Source organism: Pseudonaja textilis, chromosome 13 (assembly GCF_049901715.1).
Source record: "Pseudonaja textilis isolate UNSWEBS1 chromosome 13, rPseTex1.2, whole genome shotgun sequence".
NCBI classification, from domain to species: Eukaryota; Metazoa; Chordata; class Lepidosauria; order Squamata; family Elapidae; genus Pseudonaja; species Pseudonaja textilis.
The window spans coordinates 16,307,847-16,329,963 of record NC_142002.1 but is presented as its reverse complement, the minus strand read 5'-3'; the positions used below and the strand labels follow the sequence as shown (position 1 = coordinate 16,329,963).

Sequence of the window (22,117 nt, the reverse complement as noted above, 5' to 3'; positions counted from 1 at the left end):
TTTTTTCCTGCCCCCATAAAGGGAACTTGTTATATAATGGACTTCGGTTCGCAGGCTGCAAAGCTTTTCACATTAACTAGTAGAAAATAACTTGGAGGATGCCAATCTCCTTCCCCTCCACCAGCTGAAATCTAGTCTTTGTATTTCTGCAGAAAGATCAGTTAGATCTGATGGAATATGAAATCATTTAAATAGTGCTGGGGGTTCCTTTATTTTCCTTCCAGCTTGTTGAAATTAGTCACTGTTTTCTTAATTCAAGGCATTTGCACACAGTATAGGACTATTATTAATCTATGCCAGATAGCTACATTATATTATCCCAGTATGTCTGATACCAATATTAGGTGAGGATGTGTATGAGGCTAAGATTGCAGCTAAACAACAGTTTGGGAAGTCATAAACTGATGGTACTGGTTAAGGTGCTGGCTTAGAAACCAGGAGACTCTGAGTTCTAGTCCCTCCTTAGGCATAAAATATTTAGCAGGGTAACTTTGGGCCAGTACCTCTTTCTCAACCCAACCTACCTCACAGGGTTGTTGTCATGGAGAAAATAGGAGAATTGGGTATGTTTGCCTCCTTGAGTTACTTATAAAGTAATAAAGGAGGGATTAAATTCTAATAAATAATAAAGTAGAGTTCTGTGCATGTTAATAGAATAACAGAGTTGGGAGGGACCTTGTAGGTCATCTAGCCCAACCCCCTGCTCAAGCAGGAAGCTTCTACCAGTTCAGACAAATGGCTGTCCAGACTGTTCTTAAAACCTCCACTGTTGGAGCATCCAGAACTTCTGGAAGCAAGTTGTTCCACTGATTAATTCTTCTAAATGTTCATTGTCCCTTGCTCCCAAGTAAGTAGATTAAAGCACTGGGGCTTATTATATTTATATCACTATTTTTCTGGGTAGTCAAAGGAAGTATTTGTTGAGTTTCCAAGCACTTTACCCCTTCATCAGTGGACCAAGTCCAGATGTGTTCAACTTCAGCAAGGTGGCATTATCACAGATTTGCATTGTGATTGTCATATGAAGACAGACTTGTTAAGTGCAGCAAGAATGACCTTTGTCTAAAATAAACTGACCCTATTTACATTTCACCATAAGTGATGATTTATGGAACAAGCTATCATTTGGATTGTATATTCTGGCAAGCAGTAAACCACAGTTCAGAAGCACAGTGGTTGGCTCACACAGCATGGTGAACCAAAACAGATCTGAACCTAGCGATAGGGAAGGATAAGGAAAAAAAAATCAAGGAAATATCCACCAGGATGCTCTTGGCTGCTGGTGAATTCAGCTTTTTAAAAATAGATCCGAAACGCTTCTGAACAAGGAACCTTTTCTCCTGTTTATGATTTTATCCTTGAGCCGGCCCTTTTAAACTTGTGTTGATAAAATATTATCTACCACAAAGCTGTCCTTCACTAGGCAACCTTTTTCATGTTTTCAGCCTGGATAAGATTGGTTGTATTTTTCGGCCTTTCTGTGGTTGGAGGAAATTGGCGATCCGTGAGAACCCCTGGGCTATAATGTGGTTTGTTTGTTTTGGGGGTTAGGTTGATGCTGAAATCTGATCCATTATGGATCCGTCTATTAACGTGCATCCCATTATGGCCTGTTCATCAAATGGTGCTTATAAAATCTTAGCTTTATGTGAACCCAGTGAGAAAGTGAAAATGACCGGTGTTCATTTAAAAAAAAAAAAACGCTGTGATGTTTCTGCATCATTTGCTATTCGGCGGTTTCCTTCTCTCGACATTTGACAGTATCAAATCTCTGCCGTTGCTTCACCTGAAGATGAATATTATCTAAGAGCAGATACTTTCACAGGTGATTAGAGTTTCACAGGCCCGATGGCAATTTTGAAACCAGCTTATCTGACGTGAATGCATCAGTGAAGTTGTTCCGTTCATTTTTTGTAAGGCTTTGTTGTAGTGGGAAGGAATTTGTGCCTCCTCTTGTTGGGCCATAGGTGTTGGTTGGTTGTTTTGGACAATCCATAAACTCTGTTCAATTTTGCACTGGTTTCATGAGGCTGCATAGCATTTGGTAGGTGGGAAACTAGAGCAACTACAGAGTGATAAGAAGGCTGTCCTGGCAGAACAAATAAAAGAACAAGCCGGGATTTTTCGATAGGATGCTTGAAAGCCGCAGCTTAATCTCAAGCACCTCCAGGTGGGATGGGGAATGTTATCTATTTGAATATTCAGAAAACTACTCCTCCTGACTCAAGTTCCTGCATCACATTAAGCTGTGGTTTGTTTTATACGTGGTTCGCTGAAGATAACTACTACTGTTAGTGAGTCCGTATGGTGCAAAGTTGTGCACACAACTCCAGAAGTTGTGGGTGCGCCATCACTGGAGGGTTTGTAAGAAGAGACTGGACAGCCATCTATCTGAAATGCTATAGGGTCTCCTGCTTGATCAGGGGGCTGGACTAGAAGACCTCCAAGGCCCCTTCCAACTCTTGGATTCTGTATAGACCCAACATGCTAAGATAAAATCAAACACACTGCATGGTAATTGTGGCTTAGTGAAAGCGTGAGACTCTTCACTGAGCAGCCACCCCGAGACTATAGACGGACTTATTTCCCCTCCTCAATATCAGAATTTCGGAAACGTGGGAGAACATACGGTACAGGAGTGGGCTTAGAGCCCAGTTGTAGATGTGCTTGTTCTGGGGTACAGCAGTGGGATCCATAAAATCAAAATGATTTAAGTTTGGAGTGGGCTTGGACTCTTTATTTATTCGTATCCTGCCTTTATTATTTTTGCAAATAAACTTCAAGGTGACGAACATATCCAACACACGTTTCTCCTCCAATTTCTCCCCCCTACAACAACTACCCTGTGATGTGGGTTAAGGGGGGAGAGAGAGAGAGAGAGAGAGAGAGAGAGAGAGAGAGAGAGAGAGAGCATAAAAGCTGCATTAGATTGACATGTACAAGGTTAGCAATCGCAGGGCTTATTATTATTATTATTTTTACAGTAAATGAAATATGAGGCAGAGAAGGACGGGAGCTTTAAATCCCCCTGCAGGACAGGGTGCTCAGGTTTAAGTCTTCCCTTCTCACCCATTAGCATTGGGGAAAAGGTCTTCCTTTGGCTTCCTGCTGGGTTAGCGGGGATAATGAAAATTTCAAAAGAAGCGAAAGTTTCAAGCTCTTTCTCGCTCTCTCTCCATTAGGCAGAATGCTGAGGACTCATTCCCTCCCTCCCTTCCTGTTTCTTTTTTCTTTTTAATTTTTGAAAATCCAACCCATTCATTCATTCAGCGATGGCCTGGCATGAAGTGAAACCTTAAGCGTGCCATCATCCCAAGCGGCTCATGAGTTTTGCAGCAAGAAAATGGAAGACTTCCTTGTTCCTGTGTGGTCAGCGTTGACCGTTCCGGAAGGAAGGTCACAGTGGCTGGCTGGCTCTTCCAAGACCTTTGTACTGTACCATCCAGGGCTGAAGATTTTTGACTGGTTCTGTTTTTTTTTTCCCTGCGCACGCAACCCGGGGAAGATCAAGTGTCCCCATTGTTTCACAGTCCTCTGGCAGCCGAGAGGGATTTTGCTCTGATGCAGATTTTGGCTAGGCTTCCCTCGTGGCTTGGGCCCGACTGCCAAAAGTCAGTGTACACAACGCACACTTCAGTTCCTTCACTCCTTCGTTTTGACCCAAACCGGGCAACGAAAAAGTTGCCGATGGCACCAGCAGCAAAAAATAAATAAAAATGACAGCAGAAGAGCCTTGCGGGAGAATGACAGGAAACGGGGTGGGTGGTTGGCTGCGGAAATGAAACTAGAAGGTGTCTGATATAATGGGAAGCGGAGCTGAAGTACTACAACTGTCTCTCTTAACAACGGAAATTTTGGGCTCAATTGTGGCCGTAAGTCAAGAACTGCTTGTACTTCAGTTCCCCTTCCCATGATGGAAGTGACTTTTGCCCCCATTATATGACTCTTCGTGACCCGGTTGTTAAGTGAATCATGGTAGTTCTTAAGCGAATCCGGCTTCCTCCGTTGACTTGGCTGGTCAGGGGGGTCACAAAAAGGGGAATCACATGACCCCAGGACACTGCAACCGTCGTAAATATGAGTCCGTTGCCAAGCGGCTGAATTTCGATCACGAGATTGTGAGGATGCTGCAACGATCGTAAGTGTGAATAACAGTCGTCAGTCACTTTTTTTAAAATGCCGTTATAACTTGGAATGGTCACGAAACAAATAGTTGTAAGTCGAGGGCTACCTACAAAATGCAGCCGTCTGCCCTTCCATGGGAAAACAGATAACAGATAATCAGAGTTGGAAGGGACCTTGTAGGTCATCTAGTCCAACCCCCCCCACCCAAGCGGGAGACCCTACACCATTTCTGACAGATGGTAGTCCAATCTCTTCTTGAAGGGCTCAAGTGATGACACTCCCACAACTTCCAAAGGCAACTTCTGTTCCATGGGTTGATTGTTGAACGTTTCTCCTTATTTCCAGGTTAAATCAGTTTCCAGCCATTATTCCTCATCTGGTGCTTTAGGAAATAGCTTGACCCCTTCCTCCTCTCTGGGGCAGCCCCTCAAATATTGGAAAACTGCTATCCTGTCTCCCCTGGTCCTTCTCTTCCTTAGACTAGCCAGGCCCAGTTCCTGTAACCATTCGTTGTATGTTTTAGCCTCCAGTCCCCTCATCACCCTGGTTGCTCTTCTCTGCACTTTTTCTAGAGTCTCAACATCTTTTTTATAATGTGGTGACCAAAACTGGATGCAGTGCTCTAGGTGTGGTCTTACTAAGGCTTTATAGAGTGGTATTAGTACCTCCCTTGATTTCGATTGTATCCCTCTGATAATGCAATTTAGGATTGCCTGGGCTTATTTGGCTGCCGCTGCACACGGCTGGCTCCTATTTAAAGTTCCAGTGTTGGTCTCTGCTGCCCACATCTCTCACTCAAGTTTACGTCCGCGTTGAAAAAAATGCTTCAGGAACTTGAGTGGGAATGTGGAAAGAGATCACCTTGCGGTCAGGGCTGCGATTCAACTGGTATAACAACCGGTTCAGTGAGCCCGCACTTTGTGCGCACGCAGCATTAGAAAAAAAACACTGCTTTTTCCAGCTCCAAAACTGACCACCTGCTTCGGTCTGGAAATCAAGGACAGCCTAGGGCAAGGTTGGGTGGGCGAGACCAAATTGTCCCCATAACGACCAGTTCTCCTGAACCGGGCCAAACCGGTAAAATCCCACCTCTGCGTACGGTCCTCGCTTCCCATCTTTCTCAGGTGCTTCTCCTGTGGGAATGGAGCTACCAGGATTCCAGTAATTGCTCTAATTAAATCATGATTCTCGAGCCAAGCTTCGCAGGCAAAAACTCTGGTGTTTTAGTTACAATCTCTTAAAGATAAGAGTTGGAATGTACTTTTGCTTCCCCCCACACCATTGTTTTATGAGTTGACAGGGACAACTCACCATGGCCAAGTCGCTGCAGCCAACTCGCCGCTGGATAAGTGCCCACAGCCTACTCGCCGTGGGACTAGTCGCTGCAGGGCAATTTTAACAATTCTAATGAATTGTTTAAAAATAAATAAAAATTATTTTAACTTGCCATTCGCGTTTCATTCTGCCCCTCCTTGGGCATCCTTTTAATGATTCTATTCCACCATTTCTTTGATGTTAGTGTAACTCTTGTCCTGAAGCCCGTTGGCCGCGGCCAGTTGGCCGTGGCAAATGGTCATAAACCCCCTTCTCCTGTGGCATCACCTTCAGTATAGAAAAGAAATACGGGCGCCTCTTTTCCCTTGATGGAGCAGAGAAGAGGTTTAAATAGGCTCAAGAGGCTTACTGGAACAAGCACGGCAACTTCTAACGCAAGGCTGACCTACCTTGGCAACTAAGACTTGTGGACTCCAACTCCCAGAATTCCACAGGTCTTAAATGACCACGGGTCTCAAAGTTTGCCATGGCTGGACACCCTTCTTCGAATGCCTCCTGCTGGCTGGGGAATTCTGGGGAGTTGAAGCCCACCTGCCTTAAAAGCTGTGTCTAGCTTGAAAAACACTGCCGAATAAAACAATTTTTTATTGTGGCAGAGCTCGAGCTTTAGTAGGCTGGAATCTGGTACTTCTAATGAAGCAGATTTTAATGTGAATACTAAACCAAGACAACAAATAAAAGTACATTATAGCCCTGCAGGATATAGGGGAGTAGTCAGCAGTTGGTATTTTATCATCTCCATGATAGGCAGTTCGTTTCCCTGTAAACAATTTGAAGTGTGGGAGCAATTCTAAACCAGGACTTCGATGCAAACATTTTTGCTTATATGCGAGAGCTGATAGTGAAGTTCTCTTGACTCCCTAGAATTTGCATCTGCCTGGGTCCCTTTCAAAGTGCTATAGTACCAGTGCTTTGTCAAAAGGCAGCCGGACTTTGTTTTTCCTTGAAGAGGTTTCACTTCTCATCCAAGAAGCTTCTTCAGTTCTAACTGAACAGTAGAGGATGGAACGATTTATATCCCTTGCAGTCCTCTGGTCGTTAGTGCTCTCTCTGAGAGTCATTCAAAGTTTATCTGTGCCCTCAAGGTCACCTGAATAGTGCAAATGGGTGTGTGGAGCCTAAGATGCTACACAGGCAGTCCTCAATAATCACAACTTAACTTAATCTCAACCTAATAATCACAATTGAGCCAATTCCTGTTGTTAAGCCATAGTTGTTAAGTGAGTGAGTTAAATGAGTTTTGCTTTTATGTGTTTCCTTGCCGTAGTTATGAAACAAAAACGCCGCACTTTGTTAAGATAATAACATGGCGATTAAGTTAATCTGGCCTCCCCATTGATTTTCTTTAGCAGAAGGTGTTAACATGATCCCAGGACACTTTATAAACTTATTTATAAACATTCTTAATATGAGCCAGTAATCGGAGAGTCCAAATTTTGATCACACGACCACAAGGATGCCACAGCGGTTGTAAGTGTGAAAAACGGTCCTAAATCACTCTTTTTTTTAGTGCTGTTGTAACTTCAAACTTAAGGAATGGTTGTAAGTCAAGCTTTGGAAGCCATATTGAGATCCGATGCTCCCACGCTGCCACAGTTGAGCCCGGGAAAGGGGAAAGGGGGAGTATATCTAGTTAGACAACATAAAACTCTCTTTCTGATTCAAGGTCATGTAGTGTTGCGCATAGTGAAAAGGAAGTCTTACTTTGGGGCGGATAGTGACTGGGCCATGTGATGTGGTGATTGGATATAGGGGATGGATTTGTAGTTTTTACTTATTGCAAGGAAGCCTGGAGCTTTTCAGATTCAGGATTCCACAGATGTGCCAGTCACTATCCCAATTTTGAGAGATGTCTGTCTCGGAATTATTGGCTGGAATGGAAGTTTGCTGGAACGCTGACAACTACATGTATTTGTAGGAAATGTACATTTGCAGTGTTGCTTCTGACGGCCTTTTCTTTTTCTTTTCTTTTTGCAGCTTTCATCATGGGGGACATGAAAACTCCCGACTTCGACGACCTGTTGGCTGCTTTTGACATTCCTGATCCAACCAGCCTTGACGCCAAGGAAGCCATCCAAACAGCTGGCGAGGAGAATGACAACCACCTCAAGCAGACGGGCATCGGCATAGACGAGAACACTGCTTTGTCCCATGCCGCCCCTCCGGCCTCTGACGTTCCCGTCGTGAGCGTCATTGTGAAAAACACCTGTCGCCAGGAATCCTTCGAGACAGAAAAGGATGGCAACCACCTCGCGCCGGGCCTGTTGCACAACGGATTCCGTGGCTCGGATCTTCCACTGGAGACTCACAGCTACCGGAAGTTCGATTCGGCGTTCGTCAATGGGGACGGCTTGAGGAACTACCCAGAGAAGTTGGAACCAGCCAAATCAGAGCCTTTACCAACTTTTAGTCAGTTCAGTCCCATCTCTAGCCCGGAGCCGGACGATGTCCTTAAAGAAAACAGTATAGTAGACAAACCTAAACTTGCCCAGACTCCTTATTTCCCACCCCATCCCATGTATATTCCATCGGGATCGTCCGTCTTAGATTTGCTCAGTAGGACTATGCCAGAGCCGGAATTCAGTCGGTTTATATCCACTGGCCCATCGCTGCTAGATCTCTTAAGTAAGAAACTGCCCGAACCGGAGCTCAGTATGTTTGATCAATATTGCAAAAGAGAGCCGAAGATTGACATCCACAGCCTTCAGGAGAACAGGGCCGACGTCGCCACCAAGCGAGAGCGTGACAAGAGTCCAGAGAAGTGTGACGGGGCTGGCAAAGATCTCGCGGACACCCACGGTTCCTTCGGTGAAGGGCTTCCTCTTGGCAACTTCCAGGGCAATAACCTGGAGGAAGGTAAAGGTCCTGTGCCCGAGGTGACCTTCTCTTCCTCAGTCCCACCTCGCCAGCGTCTCAAGCCCACTCACTCCAAGCTGTCCTCTTGTGTGGCTGCCCTGGTAGCCCTCCAGGCCAAAAAAGTGGCGGGTATCTCCAAGGAGGATCAGGTGAATGTGACCAGGGAGCCTCCCGCCTCCTTTAAGGATGGCATTAAAGGGAGCCCCAAAATGCCCAAATCGCCCAAGAGCCCCAGAAGCCCCCTGGAAATAGTGAGAAAGGTCAGCAGGCAGCCCGACTCTCCCCGGAGTGTGTGCAGCGACAGCAGCGGCAAAGGTTCTCCTTCGGTGGCCACTGGGTCCCCGCCGGCCATTCCCAAAGTCCGCATCAAGACCATCAAAACCTCTTCCGGTGAAATTAAAAGGATGGTCACGAGAATCTTGCCCGAAGCAGGCGACCTGGGTAAATCACCTTACGATTCGCCCGCAGACGGCTCGATGGTCGAATCCTTCCCTTCTCCAGAAGCAGCCTCTTCCCTGGAAGCCGAGCCAGGCAAGGATTTCGCAACAGCAACCACCCTGGAACCAAATTTAGCCAGCCCCCAAATCCACCCTTCGATTTCAGACATTCCCTTAAGCGGCGTCTCACTCGGTGCCTCGCACTTGGCCAACAGCGAGATGACGAAAGGAGGCCTCGCGGGACAGCCGTTGAGCAAAAAGCAGCAGCCAGGCACCGCGGCCCAGCTCTGCAACCCCGCCAGCCTCCTCCCCAAGGCCGTACACCTGGCCAATCTCAACCTGGTGCCCCACAGCGTTGCCGCCTCCGTGGCGGCCAGGTCCTCCGTACAGCGGCGCAACCAGCCCCAGCTGGCCCCGGTGACCGTGCCGCTCGTGCAGCAGGTCAAGAAGTCCTCCCCGCTCGTGGTGGAGGCGTTCAACAAAGTGTTGCATGGTGCCAACCCAGTGCCAATCTACACGCCCAACCTCAGCCCTCCCCTCGAGAGCAGTATTCACGTTCCCGCCACCGGCTACGGCTGCCTGGAATGTGGGGATTCGTTTGCCTTAGAAAAAAGCCTGGCGCAACATTACAGCCGGAGGAGCGTGCACATCGAAGTCTTGTGCACTCAGTGTTCAGCCACGCTGCTGTTCTTCAACAAGTGCAATTTGCTCAAACACGCGCGGGATCACAAGAGCAAAGGCTTCATCATGCAGTGTTCGCAGCTCTTCATGAAGCCCATTAATGTAGACCAAATGTTCTCGCCGTCCCCCACCAGCTCGGCGGCCTCGTCGAGCCCATCCGCCACACGGCTTTCCTCCTTGCCCCAGAAACCCTGCGTGGCCCCAGGAAGCGGGGCGGGCAGCGCGAGCGTTACCCAGCCGGCCCTGCCTCTCTACACAGACCCCTTGAGACTCATTCGCTATGGATTAAAGTGTTTTGAATGTAATAAGCAGGCCTTGGACTATATCGCCCTAGCAGCCCATTATCAGAGGACCTCAGAAGACAACGAGGGCCTGGTAAGTCACGTTTTGGGCCTCTTGAGTTAATTCCTTCCCACTTGGCTTCTTAATCACTGGGAAAAGACCTCCAGCCCACGCAGGGAGCCCTCGACTTGCGACCACAACTGAGCCCAACATTTCAGTTGCTGAGACATTGGTTACGTGGATTTTGCTCCATTTTACGACCTCGTGGCAAGAGCTGTGATGGCACAGTGGTTAGAATGCAGTACTCCAGCCTACTTCTGCTGACTGCCGACTGCCAGCAGTTCGATTCTGATCAACTCAAGGTTGACTCAGCCTTCCATCCTTCTGAGGTTGGTAAAATGAGGACCCAGATTGCTGGGGGCAAGAGGCTGACTCTGTAAACTGCCTCGAGAGTATGATAAAGCACTATGAAGTAGTATATAAGTCTAAGTTGGGAGAGAGGGAGGAAGGCTGAGTCAACCATGAGCCAGTCAAATTCGAGCTCTTGGCAGTGGGCAGAATTAGTCTGGAATACTTGCCAGAAGGTCGCAAAAGATTATCACATGAGCCCGGGACACTGCAATTGTCATACATTTGGTCCCTTTGCTAACCATCCAAATTCTGATCACATAACCACGGGGATGTGTGAACAGTGATCATAAAGTCACCTTTTTTCAGTGCTGTTGTAACTTTGAACAGTCACTACACAAACTGTTGTAAGTCAAGGACTATCTACATTAAGCTGGGAAGGGTAAGAGAAAAAAAAGAGATGCACACTTTTCAATAAAGTAGATGAAATTCCAGGTATGATCTAGTGTACCTATGGATCTAAATTTGGGTTGAATGCTATTTAGCGCAGCTGTTCATGACGTGACTCCATTTGTTCTAGAAAGCATCAGCTCTGCAGTCCCTCCTATGCCAGTTGCGTTTCGCGTGGAAGCTTTTCGGAGTTCATTTCTGTTCTCCTCCATTTATATTTGGGAGAGAGAAAAAGGACAAAGTCATTTAGCACAATCCATAGATCCGTGATGGTGAACTTATGCAGGGGTGGGATTCTACCAGTTCGCACCTATTCGCTAGAACCGGTTGTTAGAAGAAATGACCGGTCTAATCCTGTAAGGAAGGCAGGAAGGAAACATTCTGGTGTTGCTTACAGAAATTGTCTCTCTGTTGATCCTTATTACAGTCTTGGCAGGACTAGATTTCCTGTCTCAGGAACATCTCTGGAGTTATTTTCCCCTCCTTTGCTGGTACTTCGCTTGTGCGGAGTCACCATTCAAAGTTACAATGGCACTGAAAAAAGTGACTTATGACCCTTTTTCACACTTGCGACTGTTGCAGCATCCTCACAGTATGAGAGGCCAGGCGAGGAGATGCGTGCCTCGATGTGAGTGATGTTGAGTTGGCCATGCCCAGCCAGTCACATGACTACCAAGCCATGCCCACCCAGTCACATGACCACCAAGCCACCCCAACCCCCTAAGCCATGCCCACAGAACCGATTGTTAAAAAGTTTGAATCCCACCCCTGAACCTATGGCATGCATACTGGAAGTGGCATGTGAGCCCTCGCCCAGAGCAGGTCCACTGTGCATGTGTGCGCACCGCCCGTCCAACAGCTGATTGTCGGGTCTCTGGCATGCAGGGGCAAGGGGGTCGTAGGAGGCGAGCAGCGTGCGCGGGAGGGGTTGTGCATGCATGCGCAGGGAGCGGGGGTCCCCGTGCACATTGCCTTCTGGGTACTGTCGTCTTAAGCTAGTCGTCTTAACCAACCGCGTCAGAACTCCGATGCACATGTGAAAAAACAGACCGCTCTCCTAGCTAAGAGCTACAGCCGACATAAACCAGCAGCCCTTCCTCCCTCCAGTTGTCAGTTGTAGAACGGTGGTTGTGAGTTGGCCCCTTTGCCTTTGCTGCTTCCTGTTCAGCCAAACCTTCAGGTAGCAGTTCCGATGGTTTTGACCAATTTCCTGTTCGTGCTGCCGTTTGCCTCCCGTTTGTTGTACCGTGAAAGTTTCAACCTCTTTTGTAGAAGGCGGCCTTCGATTAGCCGTGTGGGGGCTTGCATGCAACTCCTTTTCTTTTTTTCTTTTTCTTTTTCTCCTTCCAATCTGCGTAGGCTTCTGGGAAGCCAGTTCAGTGTTACAATTGTGGCCTTGCTGAGGCTAATCAGCTTCTGTTTAGGGGAAGAGGCGAGCGCCCGTGTCTGTGAGTCTTCAGAAATGGGTGCAAATGAGATTAAAACGAGAGGAAGACAAAATAAGCTTTAGAGCAGTGGTTGGCGAAGCTTTTGGGGCTCCTGTGCCAAAAATTGTGCGAGTGCTTGCAGGCTTGCGCTTGTGGGCCAGCACCCAGAAGGCAATGTTCGCACCACCACCCATGGTCCCCATGCATGTGCAAACAATCCCCACCCACCCACGCCATCCCCTTACCTGTACTCCGCCTCACAGCTGATTTTCGGCTGGTTTGAGTCCTTTTTGGGCCTCCCAGAGGCTTGAGGAAGGCTTCTGACGACTTTGCAGGCCAAAAACTTCCAGTATTTTGGAGGTGATGAAACAGGGCTAGTTTTCGGCCAGCAGAAGCCTTCCTCAAGCCTTTGGGAGGCCCCAAAAGGCCTCAAACCGGCCGAAAATCAGCTGGGAGGCACGCGCTTGTGCCGTGAGGTAACTTTGCCTGCGGCTCACGGGGTGGCACAAATGGCTCTGCGTGCCACCTGTGGCACGTGTGTCATAGGTTCGCCATCCCGGCCTTCGAGCCAACTGGGTGTCAGCGAGCAATCCAGATCCTGCATATAATAATAGGCAGGGGAGATCACAAGGCTGGAGATTTCCATAGCAGCTGCACGGGCAGTCCTCGACTTACAACAGTTTGTTTAGTGGCCGCTCAAAGTTACGCCGGCACTGAAAAATGTGACTTACGACCAGTTTTCAGTGAGGACCTTTCCAGCATCCCCACGGTCACGTGATCCAAATTCAAAGGCTTGGCAACTGTGGTTCATATTTATGACGGTTGTAGTGTCTGTTGGGGTCTCTTGTGATCCTCCTTTTGTGACCTTGTGACAAGCAGAGTCGACGGGGGGAAGCCAAGATCCACTTAACAACCAGGTTACTTCCTTGAGAACTGCAGCGATTTGCTTAACAGCCGTGGGAAGAAAAAGCCGTAAAACGAGGACAAAACTTTAACTTAAACAAACACCTCGCTCAGCAACAGAAATTGGAGGGAGGGCCCCTCCATTACGGTTGTAAGTCGAGGACTACCTGTAAGACACTAAGAAGGGAGCACTCTCCTTATGGACCCAAAGCTGCTTAAAATGTTTCCGGCATATTTGGTTGGGATACCTGTGTATTGAATCAGTACGTTTGTCTATGAATTGTTTGTTTGTTTGTTTAAGATTTGAAGGGTCTTCATAGATCTTCATTTAAATCACAGGTCCCCAAACTTGGCAACTTTAAGACTTGAGGACTTCAACTTGTGGAATTCCTCCTCCAGGTCTTATTAGTTCAGGAATTCTGGGAGTTGAAGTCCACAAGTCTTAAAGCTGTCAAGTTTGAAGACTCTTGGTCCAAGTAGTGCCAAATAAAAGAGAATATCGGTAGCTTAGACTTGAACTGTTGGGTTCCTGGTGTTCTCTGAACGTGAATGTTTTCTTGCAGACGTTTTATTACACAACTAGGTAACATCTTCAATGTTGGGCTTGCTTTCTGTTTGTATTATAGAGCTTCCAAAATAGAGGCAATGATGGTTCAAAAGAGACAATCCAAAAAAGCTAAAAAGGAAGCAAAAAGACCAAAACACTTCCTTGTTTGGAGATCAGCAAGCACCAAGATGGACACCACACCAGGTGTCTTCAACTTGACAGCTTTAAGACTTGTGGACATCCAGCTCCCAGAATTCCTCCTCCAGCTGTGTTAGCCCAGGAATTCTGGGAGTTGAAGTCCACATGTCTTAAAGTTGCCAAGGTTGGAGACCCCTGTTCTAGTCCAACTCCCCTGCCCAAGTCAGAGACCCTACACCAGGCCTCTTCAAGTTGACAGCTTTAAGACTTGTGGACACCAAACTCCCAGAATTCCTCCTCCGGTCATGTTAGCTCAGGAATTCTGGGAGCTGAAGTCCACAAGTCTTAAACTTGCCAAGTTTCAAAACCCTTGCATTAAACCAACAAACCAAGCACGCAGTTTCTACCCCCATCACCTTCAGAGTTCAGACCACATGAAGAATTCCCATCTGGCCACATGCATTATTTCCCAGGTGGTCATCTACTCAGCCCCCACCAAATGTTAACTGCAGTCATATCACCCAAAGCCTTTGATATTTGAATTTTACCTGGTACCGTCTCAAAAAACCACCTGTCGTATTTGGGAGGAAATTGTGATCTGGAAAGGAAAAAAAAACAATTCTCCGTAAAAACAACCCACGGTGTAACCTGGTTTATACATTGTGCTAAGCCAGGGCATCTCCAAACGTGGCAACTTTTAAGACTTGTGGATTTCTGCTAGCTGGGGAATTCTGGGAGTTGAAGTCCACAAGGTTTAAAGTTGCCGAGTTTGGGGACCCCCCCGATTTAAATGGTTAAGAGAACAGTTAAAAATAAAGACTGTTCGTTCCCCAGGCCTGCCCTTTATTGCATCTAGATGGGAAACGCAGGCGGGCATGTTGAAATGGAGCTTCCAGTGATATGCTCAGGAGTGGCTGAACATCTGTTTTTTGTCTTCCTCCCTCCCTTGAAGCTCCTACATCTGGGAAGCTCCACATTCCAGCTCTCCAGATCCTTAGAAGCTGCAGCCTTGAAAGCGGCTTCACTCCCACGTTTTGGTTTCTTTGTTTTCCTCCCCTTCTCTCTGCCTCTGCTTGCTGATCTCCAGAAGGCTTTTAATATCTCATCTAGTGAAGGATTGGGAGCGGGAGCGTTCACGGATGACCCTTCCGTTGGTGCAAAGGCAACATTTCAACGGTGTTGCTTTACGCGCAGCCTTTGACTTGCAACCGTTTGTTCAGCGAGCGTTCAAAGTTACAATGGCACTGGGAAGAGTTGACTTAGGACCATTGTTCCCATACTTATGACCCTAGGGTCACGTGACTTACATTTGGATGCTTAACGATCAACTCACAATGATCACAGTTTCAGTGTTACATGATCAGGGGTGGGATTCTACCAGTTCACACCTATTCGCTAGAACCGGTTGTTAACATTCTAAGCAGTTCGGAGAACCGGTTGTTAAAATAAATTACTGGCCTAATCCTGTAAGGAAGGCAGGAAGGAAACATTCTGGTGTTGCTTACAGAAACTGCCTCTCCATTAACCCTTATTACATCCTTGGCAGGACTAGACTTCCTGTCTCAGGAACATCTCTGGAGTTTTTTTCCCTTCCTTTGCTGGTACTTTCCTTGTGTGGAGTGACCATTCAAAGCTACAATGGTACGGAAAAAAAGTGACTTATGACCCTTTTTCACACTTTCGACTGTTGCAGCATTCTCACAGTCATGAGAGGCCAGGCAAGGAGATGCGTGTCTCGATGTGAGTGATGTTGAGTTGGCCACGCCCAGCCAATAACATGACCACCAAGCCACATCCACCCAGTCACATGACCACCAAGCCACACCCACCCCCTAAGCCACGCCCGCAGAACCGGTTGTTAAACATTTTGAATTCCCACCCCTGTATGTGGTCCCCTTTTGCGACTTGCCTGGGTTGAGGAAAGCAGATTCCTTGAGCAAAGATGTTACTGACTTAACAATTGCAGCTACTCACTTAACGACCATGGCAAGAAAGCTCGCAAAATGGGGCAAAACTCACTTTAACAGACGTGTCCCTTAGCAGCAGGAAATCAGGGCTCAATAAGTCAAGGACTGCCTGTACTGTGTCGGGTAGAGACGGGTGCCGCTCAGTGGCGGGATTCAGCCGGTTCGCGCCCCTTTGAGAGAACCGGCTGTTAACTTTCGGAGCAGTTTGGTGAACTGGTGGTTGGAAGAAATCATTAGGGCAGAGAACCGGTTGTTTAAATTATTTGAGTCCCACCCCTGGTGCCTCTCAGTGGATCAGCGTGATCGTTTGTGTACGGAGTACGGAGTCTTACGTCCTTTTGCATTTTGACAAAAAGAAATACAATGACCCCAAGAACGTGCAGCGAACAGGTCTTGCCAATCAGAAGACCTTTGGCAGGATCCCCTTGAAGACGACCTGGGGTAGAAACGCTTATGAGCGTCCTTCGTGCAATTTGGAAGGCGGCGTTTGTTTCTGAAAGTTAGAAAATAATGGGGTAGGAAGGGAAGCGGGTGCTGCATACAAATGCCCTTGACTTAATCCATGCTACACAACAGTGTATGTGCTGCCTTTTTAACAGCAGCTGTCAGGGGAGTTTGCAATAAAATTTACAACGAAAAATAAACACAAAGGGGCAAAAAATAAAGCCATAAATTTGAACAATCTGCTAGAAGCACCACAAAAGAAAAAAAAAAAAGCAGAAACAGAGCTAAAGAAGCCACATATTTTGAACCGGCTTTAAGGAACGTTTCTCGTTGGGTTTTAACCGAGCCACGTTTCTTGTTGGGTTTTAACCAAGCTTCGGTGCTATTCTGTCTAGGGAAATGTTCTATGCAACCTTTATTTAGGGGGGTGGGTGTTGATCCTACATTTATCAGCCAGCTTTGGTGAGCAAAGGATCTCAAACACATAAATAATCATAAGATTATTGCAGCAAAGTACAAGGAAGAATTGAATGTTCTGGGATTTTAAAAAGAAACCCAGTGATACGGTAGCAAAAAGAAAACAGAATGGTGCTAGGTATGTTTTGGAAAGTATTGCAGAACTCAGGATTGGAGGGTTAGGTTGATTTTTCTCTTTCCTCCCCCAAAAATGTTTTTAATGTTCCACAGGCTAAATAGACATTGCACAACGACACCCTTACTTTGCAGATTGTTTAGGCAGGCAGGCGGGCAGGCAGGCAGTCAATCGAAATATCAATTTACAACGTCCGTGAAAGGGTAATTTCAGCAGATAATTCTCTCGGCTGAGTATTCTGCCGTTAAACTCCCGGCTGGCAGGATCACTTTGTATTTGGGCTGTCATTGTCATGCCTTCCCCTGTCAAGGTTAAAATTAAATACCTGATTAAACCGATAGGCTTTTTTCTCACCCCAGAAATAGAGAGTGGAAGAAAAGAAGTGTGTTTGCTCTCGAGAAGCATTAATATACAGGCAGCTTTGGCGTTTGTTCCGAGGAGGGAAGACTTACCCCTAATAAATTGGAGTTCTCATCTACCTCCCTGAGCCGGGCAGTCAGAAGTTTGATTTCTGAGTCTTATCGGCCCCAGATAAGACTATCTGCTTACCTATCAACAGGCAGCGGCAGGATTTGGGGCACTGTTATCTTTTGTCGTCGTTTTTCCTCTTGGTCAAACAAGGAAGCTTCTTCAAGCATCTTCCTAGTAGAAGTCTGAAGACCGCAACTCCACCAGCCAGCCTGCTGGGGGATAGCTACCGTTCTGAGGGGGGGGTCCTCAGAGGTTCTCTGAGCTTGCCTGCTTTCTGGTAGACCAGGGGTGTCCAGCTCAATTTCATTGAGGGCTGCATCTGGGTTGTGCTCCATTTTGGGCTGCAATGGCCTCCTGCAACCCTCTACGAGCAAAAACACAGCCGGGACAGCATCCTGTAACATTCTGCCAGTGAAAAGGGAGCTGGGGAGGGCCACGAGCTCCCATTTTCACCGGCAGAGGCCCCATGGGCCGGGCCTTTGCTGTTTCCAGATCTGGGCCCCGGGCCTTCAGTTTGACACCCCTGTTGCAGATGTTTTCATTCCACACAGTCCAGCACTGATGACGTTACCTAGTTTGGTCGTGAAACGTCTGCAAGAAAAACCAACAAGCCTCAGGGAGCACCAAGGAGATCCTTCACTTCAACCCCGAATGACAAAATACTCTTCGTCTCTTGGAGCTACCATTCTTACAGGAATAGCTGAATTAAGACACGGAGTCTCCCTCCAGGACAGTATCTCCATCTTGGCCCCTTGAAGCTGTGTGGACTCCCAACTCCCAGAATTCCCCAGCCAAGCAAGTCCCTCAAAAACAGTCCATCAAAGGTGCCTCTCTATTTCCTCTCTCCTAGACATGCCAAGTGTGTCAGATGGTGTTGCCGAACAAATGCAGTTACTGTGCTCATCAGAGAATCCACGCCCATAAATCTCCCTATTGCTGCCCTGAGTGTGGGGCCATTTGCCGGTCCGCCTACTTCCAAACCCACGTCAAAGAGAACTGCCTGCATTACTCCCGCAAAGTCGGTTACAGGTCAGTGTTAAGCCTGAGTGAGGAACCCGGGATGGGGTGAGGGCGGAGGGGGGGAGCAAGAGTCTGTTTTATGCATTTTAAAAAAGAGCAAACCAGGCTGAAGGACCTCACTTCTTCCTCCCTTCCGGAGCTTTTAAGCATCCTTGGCAGACCCGCCTCCTAGAGATAAGCTGCAAGAACATTGGCTTTAAAAAAAAATTAATAATTCTACAAAGCAGTGGTTGTTGCCAACTGGTGGGACAAGGAGCACTGGTGGACTGCGAGAAAATTTGGGTGGTCCGCAGAGAAATGTCCCCGTCCCCCCATAGCAATTAATCCAGGCTGCGCGGGAACACAAGGCTGCACAGCAGCCCACATGGCCCGCCCACCCTTCAGCCGAGCACAAATCTTACCTTGAGTAGAGCCACGTGAGATGGAACTGGAAGGGAAGACCAACAGCAGGGGAGGGAAATCCGCCCCAGGGTGGCTTGCTGACATTGGTGGGAAAGTCGGTCCTGTATTCCAGAGCTGCAGGAGTCACAGGACTGGCCCTTTGGTCATCCCGGAGCAGCTCCTCCAGTCCATGGCAGGCCGGTGCACCCGGGTGGAGGAGCAGCTGCTCCGGGATGACCAAAGAGCCAGTTTTCCTGTGACTCCTGCAGCTCTGGGATATGGGACCGACTTCTCCACCGACGTCAGCAAGCCACCGTCAGTCAAAAATTCATATGACTGGTCCACGGGATTTAAAACGATGAGTTTGCTGGTCCCTGAGGTCCAAAAGGTTGGCGACCCCTGCTCCGAAGGCCAGGTTTGGGAGCAAATTGCAGGAGTCTCGCTTAAGGATTCGTTCTTATTTTTATTTTTTAGCAGTGATCCTGACCATCTTTAATTTTACTTTATTTTTAGCTGACCACCCCCAAGTAGAGGAAACTTCAGCGTAGTCTGTCTCAGGTGATTTCGCCAGCCTTAACACCTGTTAAAAGGGATTTTTCTTTGATAGTTTTTTTTTTTTTTTTGCATCCGCTGACTTTCTCAGAAACCGCAGCGAGTGAACAAAGTCTCACAGTTACTCATTTCTGGCAGAGGATGGTTCCTCTTCTTCTGGTGCAGGAGTGACCAGTAGAGATGAAGGGGCCAGGGTTAACTCAGATTAATATTTTCCGTCTGGCTGGGTTTGGCTTCAGAGAATTGATATGGTGGTGTGGGTCTCCTTTTTTTCCCTTCCCTCTTATTCCCACTGGCCATATCTCAACCTCGGATGTCTAGCCATTATCTGCAGCAAGCTATCTAGGTTGTTATCCTACAACTTCTGGACATTCACGGTTTCTTCCAGGGTGATTCTGTAAAGGAAACGTGGGCCTCTTTCCGTTCCCCGAGTGTCTCTAGAAACGAGGCTGGCAGATGTTGTGCCTCCAAGCTGAGTGTGTCCTCCTTTCCCTTCTCCCCAGATGCAGCCACTGCGGGGTGGTTTTCATGTCCCAGGCTATGCTGAAAGTCCACATTCACGAGAAGCACTGCGAAGTCTTCCACAAGTGTTCGTTCTGCCCCATGGCCTTCAAGTCTGCAGACAGCACCACCGCTCACATTAACAGCCAGCACCCTGCAGAGCCTCACAAGACATCTCAGTAAGTGGTCTGCTCAGGTCCCTGGGGCCTTCTTTTTACACCATTACACGGTTCTGGAGTTTCTTCTGTCTCCTTCATTTGAGCCATGGTGGCGCAATGGTTAGAATGCAGTATTACGGATGAACTCTGCCCACTGCCAGGAGTTCAATTCTGACTGGCTCAAGGTTGACTCCTCCCTCTCTCCCTCCCTCCCTCCTTCCTTCCTTCCTTCCTTCCTTCCTTCCTTCCTTCCTTCCTTCCTTCCTTCCCAGTGGTTAGAATGCAGTATTACAGATTAACTCTGCCCACTGCCAGGAGTTCAATCCTGGCCGGCTCAAGGTTGACCCTCCCTCCCTCCCTTCCTTCCTTCCTTCCTTCCTTCCTTCTTACCTTCCTTCCTTCCTTCTCCCTCTCTCTCCCTCCCTCCTCCCTCCCTCCCTCCTTCCTTCCTTCCCAGTGGTTAGAATGCAGTATTACAGATTAATTCTGCCCACTGCCAGGTGTTCAATCCTGGCCGCTCAAGGTTGACCCTTCCTTCCTTCCTTCCTTCCTTCCTTCCTTCCTTCCTTCCTTCCTTCCCCCCCTCCCTCCCTCCCTCCCTCCTTCCTTCCCTCCCAGTGGTTAGAATGTAGTATTACAGATTAACTCTGCCCACTGCCAGGAGTTCAATCCTGGCCGCTCAAGGTTGACCCTTCCTTCCTTCCTTCCTTCCTTCCTTCCTTCCTTCCTTCCTTCCTTCCTTCCTTCCTTCCTTCCTTCCCAGTGGTTAGAATGCAGTATTACAGATTAACTCTGCCCACTGCCAGGAGTTCAATCCTGGCTGGCTCAAGGTTGACCCTTCCTTCCTTCCTTCCTTCCTTCCTTCCTTCCTTCCTTCCTTCCTTCCTTCCTTCCTTCCTTCCTTCCCTCCCTCCCAGTGGTTAGAGTGCAGTATTACAGATTAACTCTGCCCACTGCCAGAAGTTCGACTCATCCTTCCATCCTTCCAAGGTCGGTAAAATGAGGAGCCAGATTGTTCGGGTCAACGCATAAACATCTGAGTGCTTCAGGTGTTTTGGGATTGCGTCCAAAGTGCCTTTGCTCTCCGTTTAACATAAATTATTATTATTGTTGTTTTTTGCCCAGTCAGCCGGACGTTTAGACCAGATTTGGCACCTACTGAGTCCTTCCCAAGGACACGGGAGAGGCAGACGTTGTTAAAGGTATCCTCTCGGGGTGTAAACTGTTCCGAGTGAAGCTGCCTTTTGCAATTGACTGATGGTGAAGTTGTCAATGCCCGCGGTGTTCCATTGGGACTCCAGCGGTGTTAAAATTGCACCCAGTATGCCAGTTGGTGCTGTCTTTCCTTTCGTTTGCTCCCATCGATACGCAACCCCGTCTGCCTAACCCAGGAAGGACTCAGCAGATAGATAAAAGTGCCAAATACCGTTTAAATTTTCTTTTTCTTTTTTATTAAATTATATTGATGATGCTTCGTTCATTCCTGAAAGTTCTCATTTCTCCACCGCCCCCCCAGGGTGATCTACAAATGTTCCTGTGAGACAGTCTTCAACAAGAAGAGACTTCTGCAAGAACACTTCCAGCAAAACGCCAGCCGAATGATGGTGGGCGTGTTCAAGTGCCCCCACTGCCAACTGGTGTATATGCAGAAGCTGCAGTTAATGCAACACGTCAAGGTTGGTAGTTCGAGGCCGCTCCCACCTTTCAGGGTCCTCCCTCGAAACTCTTGGAAGCTGCCTTTTTATTTCCCCACACCTGACGAACGTTTTCCTCATTGGCAGCCTCTCCTCATATGGGTCTCTTTAAGATTTAGGTTGCTGGACTGTAATTTAAACGTAAGCCACAATTGACCGGATTCAAAGAACAAGCTAAGCCTATAAGTTGCAGAGCACGGTGGTCGGGTTGGCACACCCTACTAGTCATGGGTGGGATTCAAATCATTTTACTACCGGTTCAGTGGGCGGGGTGTGGCTTGGTGGGAGTGACAGGGAAAGGATACTATAAAAATCTGGCACACCCTACTAGTCATGGGTGGGATTCAAATCATTTTACTACCGGTTCGGTGGGCAGGGTGTGGCTTGGTGGGAGTGACAGGGAAAGGATACTATAAAAATCTCCATTCCCTCCCCATTTCTGGAGGAAGATTACTGTAAAAAACTCCATTCCCTCCCACCCCACTGACCGGCTTTCCAGCTCTGTTTCTCCTGTGCAGGGCAACCAAAGAAGAACCAGCCGATCAGCTGGGACTCAATGGGAGGCAGAGAATAGATGGGGGCGGGGCCAGTCACAGGTAGTATTTACCAGTTCTCCGAACTACCCAAATTTTCCACTACCAGTTCTCCAGAACTGGCTGAATACACCCTCTGCTGCTAGTCCAGATCAGATTACAATTTAGCATAACCTAAACTTACCTTAATTATTTATTAAGAGCGGTGGTGGTGCAGTGGTGAGTGTGCAGTACTGCAGGCTACTTCTGCTGACTGCCAGCTGACTGCAGTTTGA

General features: G+C 47.8%; 1 protein-coding gene across 1 annotated transcript in view; it reads left to right on the top strand.

Annotated features, from left to right (window-relative positions):
• The window catches only part of ZNF592 (zinc finger protein 592), a 31,901-nt gene that overhangs the window by 1,349 nt on the left and 8,435 nt on the right, over positions 1–22,117 (top strand). The window contains exons 2-5 of the mRNA XM_026709979.2: positions 7,438–9,809; positions 17,854–18,032; positions 19,460–19,636; positions 21,132–21,291. Of these exons, the coding sequence (XP_026565764.1) occupies positions 7,446–9,809; positions 17,854–18,032; positions 19,460–19,636; positions 21,132–21,291 (2,880 nt within the window). The 5' untranslated portion in view covers positions 7,438–7,445. The remainder of the gene's footprint in view (positions 1–7,437; positions 9,810–17,853; positions 18,033–19,459; positions 19,637–21,131; positions 21,292–22,117) is intronic.